This window comes from Mesoplodon densirostris, chromosome 1 (genome assembly GCF_025265405.1).
Source record: "Mesoplodon densirostris isolate mMesDen1 chromosome 1, mMesDen1 primary haplotype, whole genome shotgun sequence".
Taxonomy (NCBI): Eukaryota; Metazoa; Chordata; class Mammalia; order Artiodactyla; family Ziphiidae; genus Mesoplodon; species Mesoplodon densirostris.
In genome coordinates, this window is record NC_082661.1 from 12,718,754 (window position 1) to 12,732,527 (window position 13,774).

General features: G+C 40.4%; 1 protein-coding gene and 1 pseudogene across 1 annotated transcript; one reads left to right on the forward strand and one right to left on the reverse strand.

Annotated features, from left to right (window-relative positions):
- Positions 1 to 2,455: 2,455 nt before the first annotated feature.
- Positions 2,456 to 3,509, reverse strand: LOC132490082 (AN1-type zinc finger protein 6-like). The gene is given in 1 exon segment (XM_060098439.1): positions 2,456 to 3,509. A coding segment is annotated over 1 exon segment (627 nt). The 5' UTR covers positions 3,314 to 3,509; the 3' UTR covers positions 2,456 to 2,686.
- Positions 3,510 to 10,996: 7,487 nt separating this feature from the next.
- LOC132487750 (10 kDa heat shock protein, mitochondrial-like) lies at positions 10,997 to 12,954 on the forward strand (annotated as a pseudogene).
- The last annotated feature ends 820 nt before the right edge of the window (positions 12,955 to 13,774 follow it).

Consider the following 13,774-nt stretch of genomic DNA (forward strand, 5'->3'; position numbering starts at 1 on the left):
CCCGCCTACCTCCCTCCAGGCCCCGACCCCGCACTGGAGGCCCCGCCTCCGCCCCGCTCTGCCGGGGGTCTGCCCCTCCATTCACCTTCACCTCTGGCTCCTCACCCTCAGAGATCTCCCTCATTTCTCTGCTCCACATCTTCATTCCGCTCCCTCCTCAGCCCACTCCAATCTTCGCTCTTCTCTTAAGGCTTTCCTCATTCTACCTCTGCCCTCCAGTCTGGCTCAAAAGAGGTGTCCTGAGGACGAAGGAATGGAGTCCATTCATTCAGTCCCTTATTCATCCAGCCATCCAAAACAAAAAAAATAATTGAGGATTTAAAATGGCTTTAGGACTTCCCTGGTGGTGCAGTGGTTAAGAGTCCGCCTGCCAACGCAGGGGACATGGGTTCCAGTCCTGATCCAGGAAGATCCCACATGCCGCGAAGCAACTAAGCCCGTGCACCACAACTACTGAGCCTGCGCTCTGGAGGCCACGAGCCACAACTACTGAGTCCGCATGCCACAGCTACTGAAGCCCGCGCGCCTACAGCCCATGCTCCACAACAAGAGAAGGCACCGCAATGGGAAGCCCGCGCGCTGCAACGAGGAGTAGCCCCCACTCGCCGCAACTACAGAAAGCCGGTGCGCAGCGACGAAGACCCAAAGCAGCCATAAATAAATTAATTAATTTAAAAAATAAAAATAAAATGGCTTTAGAAATATAGTATTGACTAAGACAGAGCATTCCAATGGGGAACGTACTAAAACAGCCCAGAGGGGTAAGTCTATTCAATAAAATAGTGCCGTTTGTTAGAGAGTGGATAGGGGTGCGCTGATCTGAAATGGGTGTTAAGAAGGCTTCCCTCAGGAAGGGATATTTGAACCAAGATCTGAATGATGGGAAGGAGCCAGACAGTTTGGGTGGCTGCAGGATCTTTTCTTCCGGATTCTCTGTGCCTCTAAACCCAAATCACACAAAACTAATCAGGGAAAGATCTTTGGAGTCTATAGGAATACAATCCCACCCTCATCTCATTTTATCTTTAAAAAAATTTTTATTTTTAATATGACATATTTCATACACACATACCAATCTAAGAAAAACATATGGTTACCACCCAGCTTAAGAAATAAAGTATTACAAGGACGTCCCTGGCAGTCCAGTAGTTAAGACCCCGTGCTTCCACTTCAGGGGCAGCGGTTGGATCCCGGGGAACTAAGATCCCACATGCCTCGAGGAGCAGCCAAAAAAAATAATAATAAAGTAAAAAGAAATATAGTATTACAAATGTAGTTGAAGCACTCTCCTTCTCTTCCTTAATCTCTTAAACTTCCCTATCCTACAGAGGTAACCACTATTCTAAATTTGTTAATTGTTGTTTTCCTGTATGTTTTTAAACTTTGGTATATGTGTATGTATCACTCAACAAAATATTATACTCCTAAAACTTTATACCATTGCAACAATAGTTAACATTTATTGGGTGGCAGGCATTGTTCTCAGTGCTTTACTTGTATTATTTCCATAAATCCTCACAGTACCCCTGCCTGTAAGTCCTATTATGATCCCCAATTTACAGGTGAGAAAGCTGAAAGGAGATGCAACTTGCTCAGGATAACAAGTGGCAGTACCAGGATGTGACACCAGGCCGTGGGATTCTAGCCACACACCGGGTCAGTGTGCTACACAGCCTCCCATGCTATGGCATGCTGTTTGTATTCGTTTGTAAAGTGCTTTTCTTTTTTCCTTCTATTTTTTTTGCTCAGCGTTATGATTTATCCAAGTTAATATTTATAGCTCTGGTTCAGTAATTTTAACTGTTGAGTGATTTTTGCATCTGGAAATATGATTATTTCCATTGTCTGTTGATGGAAATTAAGTTTGTTTCCTGTTTTTTATTGTATCATTACAGTGCTGCTATATTTTTTTTTGAACATTATGGTTTTCCTTTTTATTTAATCAAAGACTGGTAGATAAACATAAATACAGCACAATTACTTCAGATCATTCTTCATATTGTATACACACAGACCAATGAACGTAATCTGGAAGAAACCTGCAGTCAGCAATGAAATGCATACAGCTTTTCCTGCCCTTGCTCAAAAAAATTTAAAAACACACAAACTTAGAATCTCATCAGCACACACTCTCCTGTGACAAATGATTCAGACATAAATAGTGGGTGCAAAGAAACTATATGCTAACATATGTATAACCTTTGTTAATGAAAAACAGAAGCAGCCATAATGATTAAGATACATTCAGTTACTGATAACTAGTTGTGCCCTAAAGGGCATTTATCAAAAGAGAAATCGTGCTGCAGAGAAAAGCTATATATACATACACAATGAGAAAATAAACTGCAAGATTAACGCATGCATGTTTAATACTGGAAAAATCACAACCCTCCAACATTTCTCCACGTTTGTTATAAAAGCCCTCTGCACTCAATTAAAATTAAAATGATCTTAAAAGGATAATACTTGTAAAGTTTACTTAAGTCTTTTCAGCCACAGAAACTGCAATGTAAATAAATGTTCGGAGTCATTTTCAAAACAAAAACAAAAATCTATTCTTCTGATGACATGCATGATTAAAAGGTCTATGCAAGATACATTGCTCTACATTCTCAATGACTAGGAAAAAAAAACTCAAGTCAATTTTTAGTTTGCAGATGGTCGAAGGATTTTTTATTCCAGGAGTTCAAATCTTCTGGATCTTTTCACCAACAACTACTGGATTTTCTTTTCTGATTTTCTCAGCAGCATCAGCTTTGTAATTGTAAGAGCAATTGTGTACATCTGAGTAACGGTGTACACCACAGTAAACATTTCCACACCGACATTCAAACCCAGTAAGTCCCACTTTCTTCCTGCACATGAAAAAGCGATTCTTTTTTCGTTTTGGTTTTTCAAGAGACTTGCTTTGCTCTTCAGATGGCTGCTGTGCCGTTTCTGATACTGAAGCTTGCAGGTCTTCTGTTTCAGGTATTGCTTTATCCACAGATGTACTGTCCACTTGGGAAGATGCTACAGATTCTGATAAAAGTGACTGATTTGATACAGGGCTTGGCTGCATAGATGAAGATGTCGAGTCTAACGCCGACTGAGTTTCTGGGACGCAGCCATCTGTGCCCTGAACTGGTAAAGACTCAGACAGACTACTGACAGAAGGTGCAGGTGGGCTTATTCTACCATTACTACTATTCTGTCTTTGAAGATGTTCTTTATAACATAGTGAACACATGCCATTTGTACGAGGGTTTCCATAAAATCCTCAGCCAGTGGAACAAAGCATAGGCACTTGGCTGTGATTAGTTTCTTGAGCCATGTTCCTCTGTTGCACACTCTGATAAAAGTATAGGGACTTTGGATTAGGGTTCCTACTGCACTGAGGGTGTTTTGTAGTTCTCTCTCTGTATAGCAGTCCCCAGTTCCCTATGTCAGGTTGTCTTTCCTGCTGCTTCTTGGGCTGGCGGCGGCTCTCTCCGCCTGACGCGCTGCCCGCCGCCGCCGGTCGCCGCCGGTGAATCATGCTATATTTTAAACAAGTCTCCTCATTCTACCTGCTCTTTACCTTGAGAAATTCTTCATCATCAAGTCTCAAGTATGATTTCTTCCCTAAACCCAGGCAAAACTACATTGTCTCTCTTCCAAAGCCTAATAGTATTTGGCCGTAGAGCTAGGATTGGTGTATATTTAGGTGTGTATATGGCTCTTCTGTTTCTCCCATTAGACTGAACTCCTGGAGGGCATGCACTTTTGGGTTCCCTGTGCTCACTATTGTAGTAAATAGTTGTTAATATTTCTAGTTCCCACAGAAAATATGCAAGTATTGGGGGCTGAGGAGTGGGATGCAGAGTCGGAATCAGTTTGTAAGCCAAGCAGACATTTGCACTCCTGTTTCATTGGCCTTTGAAATGTCTAGTGGGGCTCTACAGAAAAAGTGTTTACAAGGAAAACAGATCCTCTTGTGGATTCCCTTTAACAGCCTCAACAATACATCAGCCTGCATCAATCTGCGCCTTAAGTACCTGCTTTTAGTGAAGGCCACTGCCACCCAATCAACTAGGATAACCATATAAAATCACATATAGCAGCTACTGATATGAGCTGAAATAACCCATTGTTTTATAGCATGGTCCTAACCCCCATCACCTTGGAATGTGACTTATTTGGAGATAGGGCCTTTAAAGAAATGATTAAGTAAAAATGAGGCTGTTAGTGTGGGTTCTAATGCAATCTGACCTGTGTCCTTTTAAGAGGAAATTTGGACACACAAGAAGATACCAGGGATGAGCTCACACAGAGAAAAAGCCACGCGAGGACCAGAGAGGCGGCTGTGCAAGCCAAGGAGAGAGGCCTCAGGAGAAACCAAACCTGCTGACACCTTTTTTCCTGGACTTCTAGCCTCCAGAATGGTGAAAAATTAAATTTCTGTTGTTTCAGCCACCCAGGCTGTGGTACTTTGTTCTGGCAGCCCTAGCAAACTAATCTAGCTACTCTTAGGCAATTAGTTTTAGCTGCATATGGAGTGCTCTGCTGGATATTATATTTCTGTAGGGCTTTCTCCCTGTTCTCTTATAAAAGAGAAGTTTGAGAAAATTACCTTTGAGTCATTACCTCTGCAGTAAAGGGGTGGGGCCATTGAGTTCACCTAGATAGTCTTCCTTGGATGGGCAATTGTTCCCACATCTGGAATTAAGACATATAGTCACCGCCTTTTGTGTTTGGGAGTTTAAGAGGAAATGTGCCAGACACCTGAAGGGATCCCAACACCTCCAAGGAGAGAAAGTGACACGGGGTCTGTGTGCATGGGGTGATGGACCCTGAAACAAGCCCTACCTAACCTGCTGCTCCTGAGGCAACTGGTTCCCCTGAGGAGCCAGAGCAAGAGTTCCTCAGAGATTCAGGGTCCCCCACAAAAATCAGCACAAGGATCCATGCCTTGAGGAACATCACAGGGTCCAGTACTATAGTGGATGCTGCAGGCTTAGTCTTTCAACAGTGATCTGTGGGGCTGTGAAAACCACAGTCACATGTGGAATGCCCAGAACTAGTTCACAAACTCCCTGGATTTGTTTGCTGGGCATCTGGAACAATTGGAAAGAAACTCTTAATAAGGCAGCTGCATACTCTAGAATTTCATACGAAAGATAAAAGCAACATGAACATAATTGTTTATAGAGTTTGCGATAGTTCATTCTGATTTAACTAGGAAATACCATTTTGTTTAATATGAGTTTTATGTATTTAAAGAAAAAATGTTAATGAAGCCTTTTTAAAAGGCAGTTTGGCAGTATCTATCAAAATGGAAAAGTGCATACCCAGCAATTTACTTTCAGGACATACTTACACATGGACACAAACATACATGTACAAGGATCTTCATACAGCGCTATTAGTAATAGTGAAAATGTGAGAAGACGAGCTACAATCCTGCAGCCTGTGGAACAAAAACCACATTCACAGAAAGATAGACAAGATGAAAAGGCACAGGGCTATGTACCAGATGAAGGAACAAGATAAAACCCCCGATAAACAACTAAATGAAGTGGAGATAGGAAACCTTCCAGAAAAAGAATTCAGAATAATGATAGTGAAAATGATCCAGGACCTCAGCAAAAGAATGGAGGCAAAGATCGAGAAGATGCAAGAAATGTTTAACAAAGATCTAGAAGAATTAAAGAACAAACAAACAGAGATGAACAACACAATAACTGAAATGAAAAATACACTAGAAGGAATCAATAGCAGAATAACTGAGGCAGAAGAACGGATAAGTGACCTGGAAGACAGAATGGTGGAATTCACTACTGCGGAACAGAATAAAGAAAAAAGAATGAAAAGAAATGAAGACAGCCTAAGAGACCTCTGGGACAACATTAAATGCAACAACATTCGCATGATAGGGGTCCCAGAAGGAGAAGAGAGAGAGAAAGGACCCGAGAAAATATTTGAAGAGATTATAGTTGAAAACTTCCCTAACATGGGAAAGGAAATAGCCATACAAGTCCAGGAAGTTCAGAGAGTCCCATACAGGTTAGACCCAAGGAGAAACATGCCGAGACACATAGAAATCAAATTGGCAAAAATTAAAGACAAAGAAAAATTATTGAAAGCAACAAGGGAAAAATGACAAAAAACATACAAGGGAACTCCCATAAGGTTAACAGCTGATTTCTCAGCAGAAACTCTACAAGCCAGAAGGGAGTGTCATGATATACTTAAAGTGATGAAAGGGAAGAACCTACAACCAAGATTACTCTACCTGGCAAGGATCTCATTCAGATTCGATGGAGAAATCAAAAGCTTTACAGACAAGCAAAAGCTAAGAGAATTCAACACCACTAAACCAGCTCTACAACAAATGCTGAAGGAACTTCTCTAAGTGGGAAACACTAAAGAAGAAAAGGACCTACAAAAACAAACCCAAAACAAATTAAGAATATGGTAATAGGAACATACATATCGATAATTACCTTAAACGTGAATGGATTAAATGCTCCAACCAAAAGACACAGGGTAGTGTAATGGATACAAAAACAAGACCCATATATATGCTGTCTACAAGAGGCCCACTTCAGACCTAGGGACACATACAGACTGAAAGTGAGGGGATGGAAAAAGATATTCCATGCAAATGGAAATCAAAAGAAAGCTGGAGTAGCAATACTCATATCAAGACTTTAAAATAAAGAATGTTACAAGAGACAAGGAAGGACATTATGTAATGATCAAGGGATCAATCCAAGAAGAAGATATAACAATTATAAATATATATGCACCCAACATGAGAGCACCTCAATACATAAGGTAACTGCTAACAGCTATAAAAGAGGAAATCAACAATAATAGTGGGGGACTTTAACACCTCACTTACACCAATGGACAGATCATCCAAACAGAAAATTAATAAGAAAACACAAGCTTTAAATGGCACAACAAACCAGATAGATTTATTTGATATTTATAGGACATTCCATCCAAAAACAGCAGATTACACTTTCTTCTCAAGTACACATGGAACATTCTCCAGGATAGATCAAATCTTGGGTCACAAATCAAGCCTCAGTAAATTTAAGAAAATTGAAATCATATCAAGTATCTTTTCTGGTCACAACGTTATGAGATTAGAAATCAATTACAGGGAAAAAACTGTAAAAAACACCAACATATGGAGGCTAAACAATACGTTACTCAATAACCAAGAGATCACTGAAGAAATCAAAGAGGAAATCAAAAAATACCTAGAGACAAATGACAATGAAAACACTATGATCCAAAAGCTATGGGATGCAGCAAAAGCAGTTCTAAGAGGGAAGTTTATAGCTATACAAGCCTACCTCAAGAAACAAGAAAAATCTCAAATAAACAATCTAACCTTACACCTAAAGGAACTAGAGAAAGAAGAATAAACAAAACCCAAAGTTAGCAGAAGGAAAGAAATCATCAAGATCAGAGCAGAAATAAATGAAATAGAAACAAAGAAAACAATAGCAAGGATCAATAAAACTAAAAGCTTGTTCCTTGAGAAGGTAAACAAAATTGATAAACCATTAGCCAGATTCATCAAGAAAAAGAGGGAGAGAACTCAAATCAATAAAATTAGAAATGAAAAAGGAAAAGTTACAACAGACACTGCAGAAATACAAAGCATCCTAAGAGAGTACTACAAGCAACTCTATGCCAATAAAATGAACAACCTGGAAGAAATGGACAAATTCCTAGAAAGGTATAACCTCCCAAGACTGAACCAGGAAGAAATAGAAAATATGAACAGACCAATCACAAGTAATGAAATTGAAACTGTGATTAAAAATCTTCCAACAAACAAAAGTCCAGGACCAGATGGCTTCACAGGTGAATTCTATCAAACATTTAGAGAAGAGCTAACACCCATCCTTCTTAAACTCTTCCAAAAAATTGCAGAGGAGGGAACACTCCCAAGCTCATTCTATGAAGCCACCATCACCCTGATACCAAACCCGGACAAAGATACTACAAAAAAAGAAAATTACAGACCAATATCACTGATGAATATAGATGTAAATATCCTCAACAAAATACTAGCAAACAGAATCCAACAACACATTAAAAGGATCATACACCATGATCAAGTGGTATTTATCCCAGGGATGCAAGGATTCTTCAATATACACAAATCAATCAATGTGATACACCATATTAACAAACTGAAGAATAAAAACCATCTGATCATCTCAATAGATGCAGAAAAAGCTTTTGACAAAATTCAACACCCATTTATGATAAAAACTCTCCAGAAAGTGGCCATAGAGGGAACCTACCTCAACATAATAAAGGCCATATATGACAAACCCACAGCAAACATCATTCTCAATGGTGAAAAACTGAAAGCATTTCCTCTAAGATCAGGAACAAGACAAGGATGTCCACTCTCGCCACTATTATTCAGCATAGTTTTGGAAGTCCTAGCCACGGCAATCAGAGAAAAACAAGAAATAAAAGGAATACAAATTGGAAAACAAGAAGTAAAACTGTTACTGTTTGCAGATGACATGGTACTATACATAGAGAATCCCAAAGATGCTACCAGAAAACTACTAGAGCTAATCAATGAATTTGGTAAAGTTGCAGGATACAAAATTAATGCACAGAAATCTCTTACATTCTTATACACTAATGATGAAAAATCTGAAAGAGAAATTAAGGAATCCCTCCCATTTACCACTGCAACAAAAATAATAAAATACCCAGGAATAAACCTACCTAGGGAGACAAAAGACTTGTATGCAGAAAACTATAAGACACTGTTGAAAGAAATTAAAGATGATACCAACAGATGGGGAGATATACTATGTTCTTGGATTGGAAGAATCAATATTGTGAAAATGACTATACTACCCAAAGCAATCTACAGATTCAATGCAATCCCTATCAAATTACCAGTGGCATTTTTTACAGAACTAGAACAAAAAAATCTCAAAATTTGTATGGAGACACAAAAGGCCCCAAATAGCCAAAGCATTCTTGAGGGAAAAAAACGGAGCTGAAGGAATCAGACTCCCTGACTTCAGACTATACTACATAGCTACAGTAACCAAGACAACATTGTACTGGCACAAAAACAGAAATATAGATCAATGGAACAGGATAGAAAGTCCAGAGATAAACCCACACACCTATGGTCAACTAATCTATGACAAAGGAGGCAAGGATATACAGTGGAGAAAAGACAGTCTCTTCAATAAGTGGTGCTGGGAGCTTCCCTGGTGGCGCAGTGGTTGAGAGCCCACCTGCCAATGCAGGGGACACGGGTTTGTGCCCCAGTCTGGGAAATCCCACATGCCACGGAGCGGCTTGGCCCTTGAGCCATGGTCGCTGAGCCTGCGCGTCTGGAGCCTGTGCTCTGCAACGGGAGAGGCTGCAACAGTGAGAGGCCCGCGTACCGCAGGAAAAAAAAAAGTGGTGCTGGGAAAACTGGACAGCTACATGTAAAAGAATGAAATTAGAACACTCCCTAACACCATACACAAAAATAAACTCAAAATGGATTAGAGACCTAAATGTAAGACCGGACACCATAAAGCTCTTAGAGGAAAACATAGGAAGAACACTCTTTGACATAGATCACAGCAAGATCTTTTCTGATCCACCTCCTAGAGTAATGGAAATAAAAAAAAAATAAACTAATGGAACAAAATGAAACTTAAAAGCTTATGCAAAGCAAAGGAAACTACAAACAAGACGAAAAGACAACCCTCAGAATGGGAGAAAATATTTGCAAACGAATCAACAGACCAAGGATTAATCACCAAAATATATAAACAGCTCATTTAGCTCGATATTAAAAAAATAAACAACCCAATCAAAAAATGGGCAGAAGGGGCTTCCTTGGTGGTGCAGTGTTGAGAGTCTGCCTGCCAATGCAGGGGACATGGGTTCGTGCCCTGGTCTGGGAAGATCCCACATGCCGCAGAGCGGCTGGGCCCGTGAGCCATGGCCGCTGAGCCTGCGTGTCCGGAGCCTGTGCTCCGTAATGGGAGAGGCCACAACAGTGAGAGGCCCGTGTACTGCAAAGAAAAAAAAAAAAAAAAAAAGGCAGAAGACCTAAATAGACATTTCTCCAAAGAGGACGTACAGATGGCCAAGAAGCATATGAAAAGCTGCTCAACATCACTAATTATTAGAGAAATGCAAATCAGAACTACAATGTGTTATCACCTCACACCAGTTAAAATGGGCATCATCAGAAAATCTACAAACAACAAATGCTGGAGAGGGTGTGGAGAAAAGGGAACCCTCTTGCACTGTTGGTGGGAATGTAAATTGATACAGCCAGTGTGGAGAACAGTATGGAGGTTCCTTAAAAAACTACAAATAGAATTACCATATGACCCATCAATCCCACTACTGGGCATATACCCAAAGAAAACCGTAATTCAAAAAGACACATGCACCCCAATGTTCATTGCAGCATTATTTACAATAGCCAGGTCATGGAAGCAACCTAAATGCTCATCGATAGATGAATGGATAAAGATGTGGTACATATATACAATGGAATATTACTCAGCCATAAAAAGGAATGAAATTGGGTAATTTGTAGAGACGTGGATGAATCCAGAGACTGTCATACAGAGTGAAGTAAGTCAGAAAGAGAAAAACGAATATTGCATATTAACGCATATATGTGGAACCTAGAAAAATGGTACAGATGAACCGGTTGGCAGGGCAGAAATTGAGACACAGACGTAGAGAACAAACGTATGGATACCAAGGGGGGAAAGCAGTGGCGGGTGGTGGTGGTGGTGTGATGAATTGGGAGATTGGGATTGACATGTATACACTGATGTGTATAAAATGGATGACTAATAAGAACCTGCTGAAAAAATAAATAAAATAAAATTCAAAAAAAGTTAAAAAAATAAAATAAATCTTCTATAAAAAAATGAAAATGTGAAAATTAGCCAGTGTTAATGAAGAAACAAAAAACAATTGTACGTTCCATATTACAGAATGCTATGAAGCTATGAAGGAGAGTGAGGTAGACATATTTGTACTAACTCATTATAATCCCATCTATGTGTAAAACTCTAAGCTGCTATGTGTCTATGTGTATGTATATATGTTATAGGATGGGAGGGATGCATACCCAGCTGCTGACAGCGGTTTCCTCAGAGGAAGAGCAAGGGGGGAGGGTGTGAAAGAAGGTTTGGGGCTGTGTACCCCAAACACTGTGGACTGTATAATAAAAATACAAATATATGGAAATATATAGTACATAAATGTATAAAAATACAAATATTTATAAATGTGTATATTTAGTGCATAAAGGCATTAAATATACTATCTATAAGGTCCCTAACTGTAAAAATATAAAAAATATTCAAATGTTAGTAACAGTGGTTTTCTTTAGATAGATGACTTCAGCAATTTTTTTCTCCTATTACTTTTATTTCACAATTTAAAAAATGCTGTCTTTCTTTGCATCCAATAGTCCAAATTTTTAAATCTCTGAAATTGGGATACATCCTAAAATTATAATTGGGAGTGTTTTTTTCTTTCTTATAAAATGATGTGTTTAATCACTGATGGCATTTCTAGATTTGAAGAAACATGGTAGACAGAAAAAATAAGAAAATATGTTAAATCCATAGACCCCAGATCTCCTGTCTTTTCCACTTCATTTGCTGAATCTTAAAAGAGACACATTTAACCCAAAATACTTTATAATTTTATGTGGTATTTGGACTTGGGTAACCATCTTCCATTAAATTAGCAAGAACGTAGAATCCATCAGACTTGATTTCCTTTGCTCAGTGTGCTAGCAACTGCAAAACAGACTGTGACATGGGATAAAGGCTGGAGAGAGGGTACAGACATAAGTACAGCAGAGTTCTTGCCTGTGACCACCTTACAACAGGTGGGAAAACAGAAAAGAGGAGAGGGAACTCATGACCAGATCTATTGTTTCTGGGATTTCAGACCTAGAGATCCACACTTGTGGAAAGAGAAAAAGGCAAGAAGTCTCAGAGGTGGAACAGGATGAGAGCTTCCGAGTCATTGCCTCTCCTTGCCCTGCTTGGGTGGCTCCGCTGGGTGTGGGGACCTAAGTTGTGCACTCTAAGTACTTCCTCTAAGAGTAAGTTAGGGACAGCCCCCTGTGGCCAAGGCCCATCGGTGTCACCTTAGTCTCTGGCACATTCTGGAGTCATTCAGAAAATAAATGAGGATGAAGATGATGACCGATAGATACTAAAACAAAGGATTTGAGGGAGATGGTGGTGGGTACTGGGAGGGAAGGATAAAGAAGGCGGTGGTCAGGCTCGGATGGAGTGGGACAGAGGGTAGGGGTGGAGAGGTTATCTCTGGGAAAGTGGGAGGATGACTGGAACTGACACCTTCCTCCCTCCCCTTTCACCCCCAAGCCCTGTTAGACCCGCCAGACAGGTTCTCCAGAGTTAAGTGGGAGAAGTAGAGGGTGGAGAAAGGGGAGGCACCCCAAACTTTGGCAATAAGATTGACTGCTGAGTGTGGAAACAGACAAACTTGAGCTCTAATTCCAGCTCTGCCCCTCCTAGCTGTTAAACCAGTCTTCTCTGGGCTTGTTTTCTCAGTGATCAAATGCAGCTAACCATATCTTCCTCTATGCCTGTCCTAATAAGGGTTGGACCAAGAAAAATCTTTATGCTAATGTTATAGATAAGAGTAGCCTTGTGGAGAGTATGAACTAAACTACAGTGGCCAGAGTCACGGCAGGACAGGAATTTAGAAAGTTTTTCCACCTCTTTGACCAATATTAGTTGAAAAGAGTGCAGCGGAAACTGTAACCAAGAGGGGCATTATGCTTCCAGAAAAATCTCAAGGAAAAGTATTGCAAACAACAGTAGTAGTTACCGGACTGGGCTCTAAGGCACCAAAGCAGTTCTAGACAAGGATTATTTTTTATTTAGAGATGGTGACATTCTTGGAAAGTATGTAGACTGAAATAAATCACTACGGAAATGGCATCACGTGAAGCTGCCCATTCCACTGAGATATTTCATCATATAAATAATTTCCATGTCTCTCTTTTATAATAAACTAATGATATCCCCCCAAAAGAAGAATAGCCTGTGTAGGGTGTCCCCAAGACCACCTCCAGATTCAATGATTTGTTCAGGGGATTCACAGGATTCAGCATATAGCTGTATTCGTGGCTATAATTTATTAAAGCTGGAGGATACAAAGCCAAATAGCAAAGGGGAAAGGCACAGGGGCTGATGTTCAGAGCAAAGTAGGCCCAAGCTTCCAAGAGCCCTCTCCTAGTGGAGTCACAAAGGATGCACTTGATTCCTCCAGCGACAAGTTGTGACAGCACATGTGAAATATTGTTGACCAGGAAAGCTCATTAGAGACTCAAGGTTTTTATTGAAGGTGCCGGTCACGTAGGCAACTTCTGCCCAGCACATACCAAAATTCCAGCCTCTCACAAGGAAACAGGTGTTCAGCATGAACCCCACTGTGTGTACGAATAGTTGAGGCATAGTTGGTCACTCTTATCAATTCTGGGAATGGTGGGAGTGATCCCGAAATCCAAGTTCCCGACACCAGCCAAGGGCCTACCTTCCTGGCAGGCTTTTCTAAGGGCGACAGTCTCTGGCCTGCTACGTCTGGTTTGTGCAGCCGGCTCCTTGCTCCCCAGGAAAAGATAAAGAAGTTGTTGGCACTGATGTGGATTTGGAAAATGCCCAAACTGTCTGCGTATGTGGATAAGGGACCCAATATTTTCCACAGATGTTCCAATGCCCAGGCTCCTGTGAGCCAA